Source organism: Pogona vitticeps, chromosome 5 (assembly GCF_051106095.1).
Source record: "Pogona vitticeps strain Pit_001003342236 chromosome 5, PviZW2.1, whole genome shotgun sequence".
Taxonomy (NCBI): domain Eukaryota; kingdom Metazoa; phylum Chordata; class Lepidosauria; order Squamata; family Agamidae; genus Pogona; species Pogona vitticeps.
Genome location: NC_135787.1, coordinates 176,882,024 through 176,898,112, shown reverse-complemented (window position 1 = coordinate 176,898,112; position 16,089 = coordinate 176,882,024). Strand labels below are relative to the sequence as shown.

At 43.5% G+C, this 16,089-nt stretch overlaps 1 protein-coding gene across 2 annotated transcripts in view; it reads right to left on the bottom strand.

Annotated features, from left to right (window-relative positions):
* DHX58 (DExH-box helicase 58) overlaps positions 1 to 16,089 on the bottom strand; it is an 18,836-nt gene extending 2,747 nt beyond the window's left edge. The window contains exons 1-12 of one of the 2 annotated variants that reach the window (XM_020792197.3): positions 15,955 to 16,089; positions 14,191 to 14,385; positions 13,904 to 14,105; positions 12,373 to 12,563; positions 10,689 to 10,805; positions 10,420 to 10,546; positions 6,908 to 7,099; positions 5,932 to 6,188; positions 4,844 to 4,993; positions 4,426 to 4,587; positions 2,209 to 2,399; positions 752 to 848 (exon numbers count right to left, since the gene is read on the bottom strand). In XM_020792197.3, coding sequence (XP_020647856.3) covers positions 752 to 848; positions 2,209 to 2,399; positions 4,426 to 4,587; positions 4,844 to 4,993; positions 5,932 to 6,188; positions 6,908 to 7,099; positions 10,420 to 10,546; positions 10,689 to 10,805; positions 12,373 to 12,563; positions 13,904 to 14,105; positions 14,191 to 14,358 — 1,854 coding nt within the window. In that variant the 5' untranslated portion in view covers positions 14,359 to 14,385; positions 15,955 to 16,089. Of the gene's footprint in view, positions 1 to 751; positions 849 to 2,208; positions 2,400 to 4,425; positions 4,588 to 4,843; positions 4,994 to 5,931; positions 6,189 to 6,907; positions 7,100 to 10,419; positions 10,547 to 10,688; positions 10,806 to 12,372; positions 12,564 to 13,903; positions 14,106 to 14,190; positions 14,386 to 15,944 lie in introns of both variants that reach the window. The other variant, XM_072999936.2, reaches the window with a different exon arrangement.

Sequence of the window (16,089 nt, the reverse complement as noted above, 5' to 3'; positions counted from 1 at the left end):
AGAGGATTTTTCTTGCCTCGGGTATATTTAAGTAGATTGTTGGATGCTATTCAGTAGTTCCTCAGGTATTTAGGATCAGCACATAAGCCTTAAATTCACTTATTTCTGCACCCTTAGTTATATGTAACCTTGTGCTAGTTCATGGCCTAACTGCTTAGAGCTGCATTGAGATTTGGCATATGGACCAGAGATTTAAGCAAATCATGCATGATCTAAAAGATTGAAAGTCATGCATCCAAATGTTGATCCAGTATTAAAGTTAATGTATTCTCCATAGTTGCCTGCTGATCTATTACAGTATGTAAGTTCTGCTTTCTCTTCTGGTTCTAGAGACCAAAGGAGAGATTCAATTATAAGAGAACTTCCTTCCCTCTTATCTTGCTATATAGGGTTTATAAATGAGTAGGAGTAATTTAAAAGAAGCCTGCGAGGGCAGCAGAGTTGGGACCATTACTTTAGGACTACTATCTATGACTGGTGAAGAGACACATCTCCTATTATGACATGCTTTGTTTAGGAATGAATGATACACTATCTGTCTCTTGGTTGTACTTGATATTTTGTGCGGTCACTTGGAACTTACAGTCCTAATAGGGCTTTCAAAGCAAGTGATATGTTGAAGAAATTGTTTTACCCGTTCCATTCCCCCAGTGAGTTTCCATGGGTGGACAGGGCTTCAAACCCAGTTCTCCTGAGTCCTAGTCCATCATTTTATCCACTGCACCACACTGGGTATCCTGGTTGCACTTACCTGCCCACATTTGTTGCAGCTGATGGAGCTGCCTGGCTTCCAGTCCTTGAATTGGCGAGGAACTGCCACATGGCCAAATGATGCTCTGTAGTATAGTCTACAACGAAGATAAGACATTCTTAAGTTAATATTAATACTAATACTACTGGTAATAAATCATCTTAGAATTGCAGAGCTTGAAATGACCCTATGGATAATCAAATTCAGGCCTTAACACAGAAGCACAGTGGGGAATTGAACTTCCAACCTCTGGCTCTGCAGCCAGATGCCTAATCATAGAATAATTGAGTCAGATGGGCCCTATAAGGTCATTGAGTCTAATCCCCTGCTCAGTGCAGGAATTCAAATCAAAGCACATCTGACACTAAGCTATCCAGCAGTTTACTAGTTTCTCATTGCTGATTACTATAGTATGTCCATATGCAAACCAAGTCACTTTGCAATTGCCCAATACAGGTGTTTCCCTCATGAACACACTGTATCATAAGCCACAAACACTAATATACAAAAACTCATTTTGCCCCAAAACCCATTTCAATGCATACCTTTGTAAAAATAAATACACTCCTCTATTTCATTGATTTTTTTAAAATAAGATTTTCACACCAAGAGTCTATTAGTAACTATTAGCCATTAAAATTAAACTGAATGTATACTCTTAAACATGGCATGTAGGGAACTAATGGGAATGCCCTGATTCATGTCTTGTTTGTGGGTTTTTCAGAGGCATCCTGATCAACTGTATTGTAAAAAGAATGCTAGGAAACTAGGGGCAACTAGAAGTCCAACAACATCTGGAGGACCCATTAACCCTCACCATTATGGCTATGGCTGATAGGAGTAACATTCTGTGAACATCTGGAGAGCCACAGCTGCTCAGCCCCTTCAGTGCACAAAGAGCCAAGCTGACACTGACAGACGAGGAGACTTGTTCCATCCTCTCGGCCATCCTTTGTTCCTTTCCGCTATAAAAAGGACATGAAGATCCAAAGAACTTGGTGACTCTGATAGACGGCCATTGTGTCCGTCCACTCTCTGGCTCTCAGTGGAGCCAGTTTTGAAGATTGTGTTCAGTGACACAACCTTCAACATTTTGTAAAATATGAAATGTATAATTGAATGAAGCCAGACAATCACCTTACTATGTAGAATGTAGTCAACCACTTTCAGAACTGTGTTCCACTTTGTAAATAAAGCCATCTGTCTCCTGTTTAGCCACTGCCTGAATCGATGTGGCTAGGGAGAGCTGCTGGAATCTGGCCCTGCACCTATCCAGCTGAGAATGCACACAACTTTATCCTTTGGTGAAGTTCCTTTCTTCCCTTTAGAATTGCACGGTGGATTTGAGCAAAGAAACAAGTGGAGAAACAGGAACTCAGGGGAATAAAAGGTGACTGTCAAAGGCCCATTTAGTCCTATTCAGTCACAATGATTCTGCTCCTGTAGACTTGCCTCACCTGAAGTTGGGATTATTGTTCACATGGTGCATATTCTCGATTTTGCGCAGGTCACTGCCATGGCAGACTGCTGTGTTGCAGCCGATGCAGTACAGGAGCACATTGCCGGGATCATGGAGCTGGCGTTGCTGCTTACGTCCAGCATTTCGCACCCTACGGATGACAATGGCTTCATGCTGAAGCTTTGCAATCTATAGGAAAGAAAGGAGTAGCAGCCTGAGAGATGTTAATCATTCCAAGGATGGCATATGCTCTGCAAGAAGAAAGTGAGAAGCAGGCAGGAAAACTGGTTTTAAATAATTTATTCTTCCTTCTAGGACCCCTGTTCATTCCTCCCAGGCTGGAAGACATGACTCCACAAAAAGGTCCCTTTGTCATTTTCACTGCTCCATTCACTAGAAATGCAAAATAGCTGCCCTGCAAGTTGTTCATTTAGATTTAACCTACATTCCACATTATTTTCTTCATCTGGAACCAACATGATCCAGTGAATGCAATTTACTTCATCCACACTGCTCTTGGATGACCTGTAGAAAGTCAGACTAAGCCACGTCATCTTATCTGCAAAATGGGAATTACAGTCTTACCTCAGAGGGCTGTTGAAGAGGAAAATTACTTAAACATTTGTACCTTACATGAACAATATTAAAGTAACATCTTAAAATCAGCCCACACAATAGGGAGAAGTACATGGCACAAGTCTGGCTGTTAATCTAAGCTTCTCTATAATGTGCTAGTCTCTTGCATACAGGGAATTCATTTTCATACATGAGAGAACATTCAAATATGCACTGTCCTACCTACCTTCTGAAACATCAGCATGAGCTGCACATGGGATCCTTATTTATTTGTTTATTTATTTATTGGACTTATATACCGCCCCATAGCACTACAAGCACTCTCTGGGCGGTTTACAATTTTAATTATACAGGCTACACATTGCCCCTCCCCCCCAGCGAGCCGGGTACTCATTTTACCGACCTCGGAAGGATAGAAGGCTGAGTCAACCTTGAGCCGACTACCTACTGTAGTACTGAACCCCAGGTCATCACAATTTTAGCTGCAGTACAGCAGTTTAACCACTGCACCACGAGGCTCTTTTGTACATTTAGTACATTCTTCTGTACATTTAGTTTGATTGTAGTTTTACTACTCGCCTCCTCTCCCAATAAAGTTAAGGTTAGCAAAAACTCCTTAATGAATGGATTCTACCACTACTTCATGAGACTTTCGGTATGGCTACACTAGTAACAGTGAGTGAGCAAGTGTGGGTCACTTGGAAATGATCAGGATTGATTAGAACAATCTAATCTAGCCTGAACATTCACACAGAAATGGCTGCTGACACTATCATGAAGTGGCTTAATAAGCGAGCCACTTCAGGATATTGGCAAATTAATCATTTCGCCTGCTCAGCAGAGGGCAGGGTATGTGGGGATTTTTTTAACTGTACGTAGACCAACTCTGATGTGCTGCATATGTATGTATGTATGTATGTATGTATGTATGTATGTATGTATGTATGTATGTATGTATGTATGTATGTATGTATGTATGTATGTATGTATGTATGTATGTATGCATGCATGTATGTATGTATGTATGTATGTATGCATGCATGCATGCATGCATGCATGCATGCACGTATGCATGCATGCATGCATGCATGCATGTTCTTTGCTTTGCCTCAAAGAGCCTTAAAGGGGAGTTTCTTGACCAGCCCTTTAAGACAAGGCAATGAAAATACTGTATTTATTTATTTATTTTATAACTGATGTAGCACATCAGTGATAGTCTATATATAGTAACAAAAAATTTCTTTCACTTCCTCTGCCCTGTACCAAGCAGGTGAAGTTATTAATTTGCCAATACATATCCTGAAGTGGCTTACTTATTAAGCCATTTAACGAGAAGGGCAAACTGAAAGAAGAAGTCTTGCTTTGGATCAGTTCCAGAGATCACATGCACTGGAACCAAAATCCAAACCATGGCGATCCTACCCACATCAGAAAAGTAGAAGCCCCTTTACAGAGGCCAGAAAGGTTTACGTAGGAATGCTCTGGCAACAAGCTGGTGCAATCTAGCAAATACATTGCTTGATTGCTGTCTTTAAGAGTATACCAGCCCATCCCCGCAGCGCTTCAAACAGCAAGTTAAACAACCCGTGTAGTCAGCCTCTTTGACAGCTTTTCCAGTGTCTACTCACTGCTTACTTACCTTCAGGCGATATTCTTCCTCAGACATCTGCTGCACCGATGCAATAGCTTTATTCATCAAGCTCTCCAGAGTCTCATTGAGCTTTTCTCGGGCCACCTCCTTGCTGTTAGCCTTGGCCAAAACAGAGTAGGTGCTCTCTGGGGCACGGGCACGGCCCCTGGCCTGAAAAAAGGATGCAAGGGGCAACATTTAGGCCCATCGTCAAAAATTCCAGGCCAACTACTCCCCTCACCTATGCCTAGGCACAGCCACAACAACTCTCCTAGCTTCTCAGTGCAGCCATATTCTTTAATGACCCGAAATACTCGTGTTATGATTTTCCCCAGGATTAAATACTCATTTTGTCATTCTCCTGCATGACATCTGTCAACAGAGCAAATTTTAACAAGATTCACCACAGATAGTGAATTTGACTTACCTGCATCATGGCAATCTCATTTGTCATCAGCCCATAACGGATCACAATATTACATTCGGGGATGTCCAGGCCCTCCTCAGCTACACTGGTAGAGAACAGTAAATTGAGCGCTCCCTTGCGAAAATGTTGGATGACATTTTGTTGTTCTTGCTGGAAGGAACAGGAGTAGAGCTATAAAGCTCATTCAGGTACCAATATGAAGCTTCCCCCCCTCCTTAATGTAGCCATCAAAGTAAACCTCAAAGATTGCCATCAGACGCCATTTTCACCATGTACTTGGTTGCTGGACATGATGTGCAGGGCCTCCTTTGGGTATTGCTAGGCCCCTTCTGCTGAGATAGTTAAGCATCCTGACTAATTTTCCAAGTCTTTAGGCTGCCTTTAAAATGGAGCACTGCTGTTTCAGGGGAAGAGATTGTAATTTGGCTAGAGCACTTCATTATTTACTAAACTTCGTAGGGTTTTACCTGAAAATTCACCCTGCAGATCCCTTGGTGTATGTAAGAAAAGTGAACGTCTGCGTACGAGACTTTGGCCTTAGAGAATATACTGTATCATGATGTACAAGATCAACTGAGCAAGCCACCTTGAGCTATCATGACAAGGGTGCAGAAAGAGGAAAAAGTTTGAAACAGTCAAGCCACTCTAAGATTCACTCTTTATATATTGTGCTCAGATGTAATTCTCCTTAGGATGTAACCTTCACCCCCCCCCCCAGTGTGGTTTCGGAAGTTTGACACAGAAACCAGAAATCACATCATGGTGTCCCTCAGAAACCTCTGTTTCTTTCTACTGCCAATCCCTGGACCAATTTCATATTAGAGGGAGGGATAATATGGGAGATGGATCATGGCCCATTTGTCAACAGCTGCAAATCTAAGAGTACCTCAATATCAACTCTGATACAAGGAATTTCAGTGGAGATAAATTCAGACATTTCTTCTAAAAAACGGCAGCCTATGAAAAATCAAGCAATGCGCATGTATATATTTAAAATCAAATGATAAGCAAACCCGCCTTATGTCCTCCCCTTGATCTGCAACAGAACTGGGATTCAAGGCCCGGACCTTTCCCCTTCTTAGATTTACCTGTGTCATGTGTTTTGTGTGGCTGCTATAGCCAGCCCCTGTCAGGACACCAGGTTTGATCCCAAGTTCACGAAAAGCCTCGTTATCTTGCACCCACTGGTGAAGGGAATGAGCACTCTGGCGGGTCCTGCTGAACACAATACCCCGTGAGCTCTTCTCTTCTTGGAAATGGTCTTGGAGGACTTGCTGCAGCACAGCAAGGTTGGGATTCTCATAGTTCTCATTTTGAGCTAAGGCCAAAAGGTGTGTCCTGTTCCCTGCAATTACACAAAGATCTTATCAATGGGTGAGAAGACGCAGATGGTACACTCTTATGCCTAATGAATGGGAACGATGTTTCTTTAGATCCAAAAACTGAGAGCATTTAACACTAATTAACAAGTATGGGGTTGCTGGGATGGCCCACAAAAAATATACTAAGGGAGGCTAACTGTTGCCCACCCTCATATTTGCATTCCTTTAGAGAATTAGGATCCCAAAAAGCAATGTTCACTATGTCTGCACAATTAAAATGCAGCATCAGAGTTTGCAGTGGGGGTTCTGATTTGGTGGAAAAGTGCAGGGGAGCCGTGTTCTCGAACCGGTTCCTCTGTATCCAATATGTGTGAATTGCAGCCTTCCATCTTTTGCAAGCCCTAGCCAGCCTAGTCAATGTGAAGGATGATAGAACTTCCAGTCCAACAACATCTGGACAACCACGCTTTCCTTACTTCTCCTATACCCTATATTCTGGTCAAAATGATCTCATCAACACTTTTATTTGTCCTCTGGAATAAATAGAGAGATCCCTGTATTTTCCCCGCTGTTTAATTTTCTTAACCTACAATATAGGAGAAATGCAATCCTGGAGGCCATTTTGGTCAGGAAAACAGCATAGTGGGGGGGGGGGGGAATCCTCTCCCTACTGGTTTAAACCATTTGGAAGCCCACTCTCGGTTACTTTATTTCCTTTAATTTTTCCACTGCTAATTCTCACCGTCAAAGAGCTGGACCAGGTAACGCTCTGCTGGATGCTGCAAATCCTTCATAGTTTTTTCCAGCTGGTAAAACTCATCCAGGCTGTTGAAGGCATCAATCATGCGAAGAGTATCATTGATCAGCAGGGCATCATTGTATTTACGGAGATGCGAGGCACACACTCGGGTCTTTTGGCAAAAACGTGTTGCTCCTGACAAAGTGAAAGTGTCAAAGTTCATTACAATTGTTGGAGACAATTTTTCTAATATTTTTCCACTATCCCATCTCATTTATTAACTGTAACTTTATTGGGCAAATATAAAGATAACAGAATCAGTTATCATCACTAAAGGAAAGAGTTCAAAAGTTCTACCTGTAGATAAAGTTATCATATTAAAACCTCAGTAACATTCAAACCTCCTGTCTGCTTCACAGTTTCTACACTGGGACACTAGGAATAAAAGGATAGATATCTGGCTATGAATTGGGAACTCTTCTTCAAAATTCTGCTTAATGCAGAAAAGACAGTGTTAATGTCAAAATCAAGACTGATTTCAGGAAATCATGGGGTCTTCTTGGTGAGCACCATGAAGAGGATGTGAACAATTATAGACTGGTTCCCCAGATCCGCTGCTAAAATAACATGCTAGCCCATTTTCTTGACATTTTGACTGACATCTCAGTGGGGATTTCAATGTCCAGATTTGGCCCAGAGAAAGACGTGGGGTGAAGTGCTATAATCTGGTCAGATCTGTGGTATCTGTTCCAAAATGCTTCGTTTCTTTCTCCCATTGAGTATCTGAATCTTTCATACGTTTATTGATTCATATGGGTTGCAAAGTTCTAACGGGTAATTTTTCAGTCCATAAACAGGACAAAACATTATTTAGTGATTCCAGCTTAATGAATACATAGTGGAGATAAGAGGATTTAACACTTAGGGAAGAGTGGTGTTCTTTAGTCTACACTAGAAATATTATTTAGCTAGTTCTTCTTTTTAAAGGCCAGTATAATGTTTAACACTTACATGTATGAAGCTTGAGCTGCAGAAGCTGCTGCAGTAATCTGCTGAGCTGCTGGTTAAATATCATCAAATGCATGGTCATATAATCTGGTTATGTTATCACAGCAGCTTCAGCAAGTGGAATTATGTTTAAATATTGCACAGGATAGTGGTCAAAAAATCCAGCTAAGTGAAAATCTTATGCAGTGGTTAAAATGCAGCATTGCAACGAAAACTTTGCTCATGGCCAGCATTCAATATCAATGAATGTCACAGCCAGGTCAGCCTTTCATCCTTGGTAAAATGAGTACTCAGCTTGCTGGGGTGGGGGGCAATGAGTATCCTGTATAATCAATTTTTAAAAAAATTATAAACCACCCAGAGAATGCTTTAAGCACTTAAAAATTCAGTCTCAAGAGACTATGGAAATGTGCTCTCAGCATAGCGTCTAGTGTGGCTGAGAAGGCCAATTTGAGAGTGACAATCCCTTCCACACTGAAGACAAATACAATCTGTCCCCTGTCCAGCTCCCTGATTTTGCTGGTTTCGGGACTGTCTCTGCCTCAGCCTGCTGAACAAGGGTCTCTTCAAATTGGGAGAGGCCATGCTCCACCGCCTGCCTCCAGGCTGAACACTCATATGTCAGGGTTTCCCATCTGTTGAGGTCAATTTCTAAGGCCTTCAGATCCCACTTGCAGATATCCTTGTATCGCAGCTGTGGTCTCCCTCTGGGGTGATTTCCCTGCACTAATTCTCCATACAGAAGATCTTTTGGAATCCGACCGTCAGCCATTCTCAAGACTTGCCTGAGCCACCACAGGCGTTGCTGTTTCAGTAATGTATACATGCTAAAAAATTCCAGCTCATTCTAGGACTGCTCTATTTGTAACTTTGTCCTTCCAGGTGATACCAAAACTCAGTTGGAGACAATGCATATGGAATGTGTTTAGCTTCCTCTCCTGCCATGCACAAAGGGTTCAGGACTCACTGCAGTACAGGAATGTACTCAGGACACAGGCTCTATAGACCTGGATCTTAGTATATGCTGTCAGCTTCTTATTGAGCTATATTTGTTAGTCTAGAGCAGTGGTTCTTAACCTTTGTTACTCGGATGCTTTTGAACTGCAACTCCCAGAAACCCCAGTCAGGACAGCTGGTGGTGAAGGCTTCTGGGAGTTGGAGTCCAAAACTCCTGAGTAACCCAAGGTTAAGAACCAGTGGTCTAGAGCACTATAGGGTGATATATAGGCAGTACACTTTGCTTTGCTTCCTCCCCCCCAAGAGTATCAGAGATTGTCATTTCCTGCCTGCCATTCAGAAATCTGTTCTTTTGCTCCTGCATTTCATATTCATCCATCAAACTGAGCCTCATTATTGCTAAGGTTTAGACAATTGTTTCCAGAAGTGTCCAGTTTTTTAAAAAACAAATAATGTATTTTTTGCTCCGTAAGACACACTTTTTCCCCTCCAAAAGGGGGGTAGAAAGTCTATGCGTCTTATGGAGCGAAGGTGGTGACTTTGCCCCCACTGGCCCCGTGGGGGGGAGCGTCGCAAGGGTCCAAGGGAGCCTTCCAGGACCCTTGCGATGCTCCCCCAGCCCCCACAGGGCCAGCGCGGGCGAAATCGCCAGCTCCCAGGACCTTTTGAGAGGCTTGAAAACCTCTCAAAAGATCCTGCAAGGTTGCTATTTCGCCCGCGCTTGCCCCATGGGGGTGGGGTGGGGGTAGCGTGGCAAGGGTCTGGAAGGCCCCCTCGGACCCTTGCCACGCTACCCCCCCCCACGGGGCCAGCGTGGGCGAAATCGCCAGCTCCCAGGACTTTTTGAGAGGCTTGAAAACCTCTCAAAAGGTCCTGGAAGGTCGCTATTTCGCCCGCGCTCGCCCCGTGGAGGGGGTTGGGGGTAGCGTGGCATGGATCTGGAAGGCCTCCTCGGACCCTTGCCACGCTACCCCCACCCCCCCACGGGGCCAGCGCAGGCGAAATCGCCAGCTCCCAGGACCTTTTGAGAGGCTTTCCCCCAGGGGGGCAGGGTGAGTCTCTAAAGGGTCCTGGAACACACTCTAGGACCCTTTGGAGGCTCACCCTGCCCCCCCACCGGGCTAGAGGGGGCGAAATTGCCAGCTTCTGGGGGTTCTTCTGAAGCTTTCCAAGCCTCAAAAGAGCCCCAGAAGGTGGTGATTTTGCCCCCTCTGGCCTTTGGGGGGGGCTGGGTGAGCCTCCAAAGGGTCCTAGGTTGCGTTCCATAAGACGGACCTCTCCATAAGGCTCACCAATTTTTAGGAGAAGAAAACAGATTTTTTTCCTGTTTTCTTCTCCTAAAAATTTGGTGCATCTTATGGAGAGGTGCGTCTTATGGAGCGAAAAATACGGTACATAGATTTAGTCCCTTATCTCTTCAGTAAAAAGTTCTTAGGTTGCAAGGCTTGAAAAGACATTTCAAGCAAGGAAACTGCTAGGATTCTCTCTCTCCTCCCCCATTTTCCTATCCATATCCAAAGAGTCATTGCGATTTTCCATGGCACACTCACCTTCCTTCTCAAGCTCCACAATTTGCTGCTCAAAGATCTGGGTACCAAACTTTGTAGTCAACTTCAACACCTCCAGATAACCATAGATTTCAGTCATTATTTTCTTGAGCTTTTCTCCAAAGGGATCCTGAGAATAAAGGATGTAGAAACAGCACATATTAGGAGAAATGCTACCCGGGCATGCAGCTATTTCAACAGACATAGTATCATCACCTCATCCGGCTGCCCCTACTTTGCTGAGTCATCATGTGTTTGTAAGAAGACCTTACCTGAAATCTTGGTAGAGACACATTATACTGCTTCTTGGGTTGCGGGACATGTTTTTCAAGGTATAACTTGTACTTTTCAGATGACATTATTTTTTCAGCATCCAGGTTGGCACAGATCTGGAACAAGCCACACAAATATTTCAGCCATTGGGAAAGCTCAGCATTAGACTTAGTGCTCTACTATCACCAACCCACCCGCCTGGCACTGTATGGACTGGCAGAAAAGGTGAGGAGGACACAATTACTCATGCATCATTTGCAGACTTTTCTGGTGTTTGCTAGAATTCTTCTCTGAGATACCTGATCTAAGCGCAAGGAATTTTTTTGGATGAATATGCAGCCATGAAATTACCCCATCTGTAACTGAAATAGTACATCTTAAAGCAATTTCCCCATCTATTCTGGAAAAGCCATCTCATGCTATTTGTCCTGCGAGGGCAGTCAAGCAGGGTTTTTGTTTCCACCCCATTATCTGCTATGTTATCCTTCTAATTGAAGAGCTCAGATCTGTCATCTGTAGCATATAAAGGCAAGTCTGCATACTGAGCGATCTCTCCTCTGCTGCCTCTGTAAAATACTAGAGGCTCGTCCTTTAGAGCACTGGTTCCCAACCTTGAGTAACTCAGGTACTCTTGGACTGCAACTCCCAGAAACTCTGGCCAGCACAGCTGGTGGTGGAGGCTTCTGGGAACTGCAAGAACATCTGGGTTACCCAAGGTTGGAAATCAGTGCTTTAGCGAAAATGGGAAACAACCTCACTGAAGACTTGCCTCTCCTGACAGACAATTCCTTACCAGAGGCAGAGGGCCTGTGTTTGTGTGTGTGTGAAAGGGAGGGGGAAAGAGATTGCACATATGTGTATATTTAAGCAGATGCATGAATGCCTACTCTTGCCTCTGCTTCTACCTACCCTTAGTTGTTCCTCTGTCTCCCTCATCCACAACGGGTGCCAGGCAACACAAGAAATAAGCTTGCATTTGCAGACCGTAGCAATTTTTTGAACAGTGCTTTCCGGCCTTTTAAAACCCATGTCCCCGTCTGGAGAACATAAAACATTTCCTCCCCCTCAATCTCACCTTCCCCAATAATTTTGTCTGAAATATCAGTTGGGAGAGGAATTGGGAAATAGGCGGTGGGATGTTTTTCTCCCTGTTACATCATCTGGCAGTGCCCCGGAGAGGAAGAAAGATTACCAAGTGGATGTAAAATTTAAACAGGGGTGCCACACACCATCCATACACAAATGTTCTCTACACTGCAGCATACATAAAGAAAGGCAAGAGAAATATCATTGGTACACTATTGTGCATCATAGGACAATGCAATAAGCTGCACACTTAGAAAGAAAGAAGCATAATGGCCATCCCCTTGTTTCTTTAATTAAATATAAAATATTGAATGTGTTCAATATAAAATCCTGATTATAATTTAAATTCAGGGTGGAACCAAGCTCTGGAGAGGACATGTCTCACTGGTTGAGCATCAAAGCTATAGGAAAATCATGCAACGTAGAGGTGTGCTGGTATGTGATTTCTGATAACTCCCAGAATTCCCCAGGCAGCTATTGTGCAGGGGAAATTCTGGATGCTAAATAACCCCCAAAGCTACTGCAAAAGCTTAGAGGGAGGTGGCAGTGATGTCAGTGGTTCCAATCTTGGGGCGCGGTGTCTTCTGACAGGCTTACTTGCAGGATGTGGTCCTGGGCTCCCTTCAGGGAGTTAGCACCTCCAGTTCCTAGCGAGGCTGTCAGCCCCAGGATCTGTGGCAAATTCTGTTGCCCTTTCAGCTTACGCTCCAGGTAGTCCTCCATAATCTGGTTGTAGGTGGTTTCTTTGTGAGTGTGGTGGCATTCATCAATTACCAGTAATGAGAAATCTGCATGGGCGGATGGAAAACGATCAGCAGCTCTACATTTTCAGTACTAGTCAGGCATCTTTTATGGAAAACCTTCATAAGAAGTTTATAAATATATGTTCCTAACTGAATATGCCATTAACACCACAAATTAACACAGACTGCATACTAAGGCAATTATCAATGACAATATCTAAATACCAAAATATCATAAAACAACAGAGCTCAAAAAGAAGCTAAATGAAAATAGTTAGATGAAACTTTTTAAAAAATACAGGCAAGTGAAGGATCATATCTACCTGCTAGGGAAGAGATTTCTAAGAATGCGGAATCACCATTGAAAAGGCCTTAACTTTCATATCTATTAGTTTTACGGCTATTGATAACCATCAAGATGTCAAGTTCTGCGAGGCTAACTTCGGGCTGAGCACGTAATCACAGTAGCATAAAAAAAGAGGCAAGGTTATTCAGGGGAACTTTAGGAGGTGGGGTTGATTCGAGAAGTGAATGACAATCAGAGAATCTCCTAGTACAAAAGATTCTGTTACTCAGAATCTGCAGATTCTCTGTTTCTGAAAAGCAAGTGTTATGCTCTCAGGGACAACCTTAAAAGAAAAAGAGGCACCCCCTACAGAACATTTGAGGAGAGTACTAGTTAGAACTGCTAGGTAACTCAGTCGTTTAGGTATTTGGCAGTGGAGCCAGAGGTTGGGACTTTGATGTCCCACTGCGCCTCCTTGATAGGGGCAGGACTTGAGGAGTCATAGGGTCCCACCAGTTCTGCAGTTCTAAAATGATGATGATGTGACTTCACTGTGGGTAGAGAGAAGATCCTTAATCTGTTTAGCCTCTGCTCCCTAGCCTAAGCTAAAGGTTCCCCTTGACATTTTAGTCAGTCATGTTCGACTCTAGGGGGCGGTGCTCATCCCCGTTTCCAAGCCGTAGAGCCAGCGTTTTGTCCGAAGACAGTTTTCCGTTGTCACGTGGCCAGCACGACTTAGATTCGGAACGCTGTTTACCTTCCCACAGAGGTGGTCCCTATTTATCTACTTGCATTTGAATGCTTTCGAACCTCTAGGTTGGCGGGAGCTGGGACAAACAACGGGAGCTCACTCCGTCGCATGGATTCGATTTTACAACTACTGGTCTTCTGACCCTGCAGCACACAAAGGCTTCTGCAGTTTAGCCCGCAGCACCACCACGTCCCTCGAGTCTATCCTCTAGGTCCATGTAAAGTAGTTTATTTGTTACCTAGCTCTGTGTAGCATAATGTAATTTCACTACCATCCGGATTGTCTCAGTGCAACAATATGAAACTTCTCTCTTAACTACAGCACTATTGTCACCTGTCAGATACTCACCCGTCAGCTCCACATGCATCTCCTCATCTTGGCTACTGAGAGCATTTTGCAGGATCTTTGCTGTACAGATGATCAAGTCATAGCCTTTCACCACATCCGAGAAGAACATCTTCTCAGTGCTGTCACCACTGATGGCTGTGATCTTGAAGTGATCCTGAAGGAAGCTGAACTCATTCTTTAGGTGTTGGTCCACTAGAGGAACCTGTCAGCCAAGTAGATAGAGCAGTGATTTTCCAAAACCAGAAACTGAAGCTTTGTCTTCAGTCTCCCCATCCACCCGTCCTTACCGTGTTGACTAAGACAGCCACCTTGCTCTTTTCTAGGCTCTCCAGGTGCCTCTTACAGACATAAGCAGCTGCTCTGGTCTTTCCTGCACCGGTTGGAAGCCATATGATGATATTTCTGCCCTCCAGAGCAGGCTCAATGACTTCCCACTGATAGTCACGAAGATCCATGTAGCTGCACTTTTCAAGTCCTGTGGACTGATGTTAAAAAGCAAGAGCCAAGTCACTTCAACAAAACTCTAAGTCACCATGTTTTCATGTCTTCTTGACAAGACATTTCTGTCTAGTAAACTCTGTGGTACTGAAAGGATTGCACAGTGAACAGCTGTATAAAAGAGATGTAGACAGTCTGAGAAGAGGCTGGTGCAGCTAAGAAAAAAGCAACAATTATGGACAGGCAGGAGAGTAATCTAGGATCAAGGGGAGAGATCTGAAGGGAATAATGACAATAAGATGAAAGCTGGGGGGATCACTAGGGTCAGAAAAGTAACTGTCCAATTAGAATTCTTCCAGGAATATTACTGAGCTCCATTTCTAAAAGATAGAAGAAGTGACAAAGCAGGTGTAAAAGCAACTAAATATTCTTAGTCAAATAGGTTACTAACATCTTTGACTGACAGAAGTTTCTTCCTTTGGGGAAATCGAGAATTAAATGGATGCAGTGGTTCGTTGCTCTTTTAAAAGCTGACCTGCTCTCTCCTGCTTTGTTTGTGACCTCCCGTGTTGCCGTCAGCTATTGGCAGGCCTCTCCTTGCCTTTTTAATCTGCAGGAACCACTGTTGCCTGAAGCTCTTGTAACTGACAAGAGAGATGGCCATGGCTCATGGGTTGGTCAGTGTCAAGGGAAAGGTTTTCTATAAATAAGCCAAGTCATGTTTATTCTTGATATGTTCAAAGAGAAGTTATCCATGAAGATTCAGAACAAGTTCTGAATGTAAGACCTGTCTCAGATCAAGATCTGGGACATTTAAAGAAGCACAATAAAACCAATTGTATAAATTTTAGAAGAGGTAGTCGTATTGGAGCAAGCATATCAGGCAAAGTACAAAGAAACAAAAATATATGTCAGTGGGATATATGGGAGGGGGTCAAATGTATATAAGGTCCCACTGCCTCGAAAGCTTAGCTCAGCAGCTCTGCACAGCAGAGGGCAGCTGAGAAGAACCCCTATCCATGGGTTAGAAAATGTCTAGTGGTATCTTGAAGACTAACGGATTGACTATTGCACAGACTAGACACGGGAGATTTGTCTTCGATTCACAGGACGAATCTCCCATGTCTAGCACAAACATTTGTGGGCAGAACCCTCTATACCAAAGATATGAAGAGCTTATCCACAAGTATAATCTCTCCTTCACTGACACACACAAACACACTTGTTTATAGAGAAGAAAGGCTACAAAACAAAGAAAATGGGGTGTGTGACATGTTTAAGGAAAGCTCAAATGTATACCAATAAACATAGTGACAATCCACAGGAGCAATAACTAAACTAGGCACTCTTCCAAGATTTGCATAAGTTAACACCTTGGTTGCCAGTCAGCGCTAATCAAGCACGATTATACTTCTATTTTAACTCAGCAATTTCAACCGGGAGTCATCTTTCCAAGTTAATCATCAACTGCTCCGACGTCCTTTGCTTGGAAGTAATTACCTCCTTTACATAAACCAAGCCCCAGTGAACTGAAGGGTCTACTTCTGAGTAGAGATGAAACCCCTCCATCCTGGATCATCTATCCCCCAAATTCCCCTCTTACCATCACATACCTGTCCCTATTTAGATTCCGGAACTCTTCTAAGCAGAGGAGCTGCTACTTCTGTGACACTTCCTCTTTGACACAGCTTGACATTTCCCCCTCTATCGACTGCTTTCTGCACTTTCGTTCTTGGAAGAAAACGAAA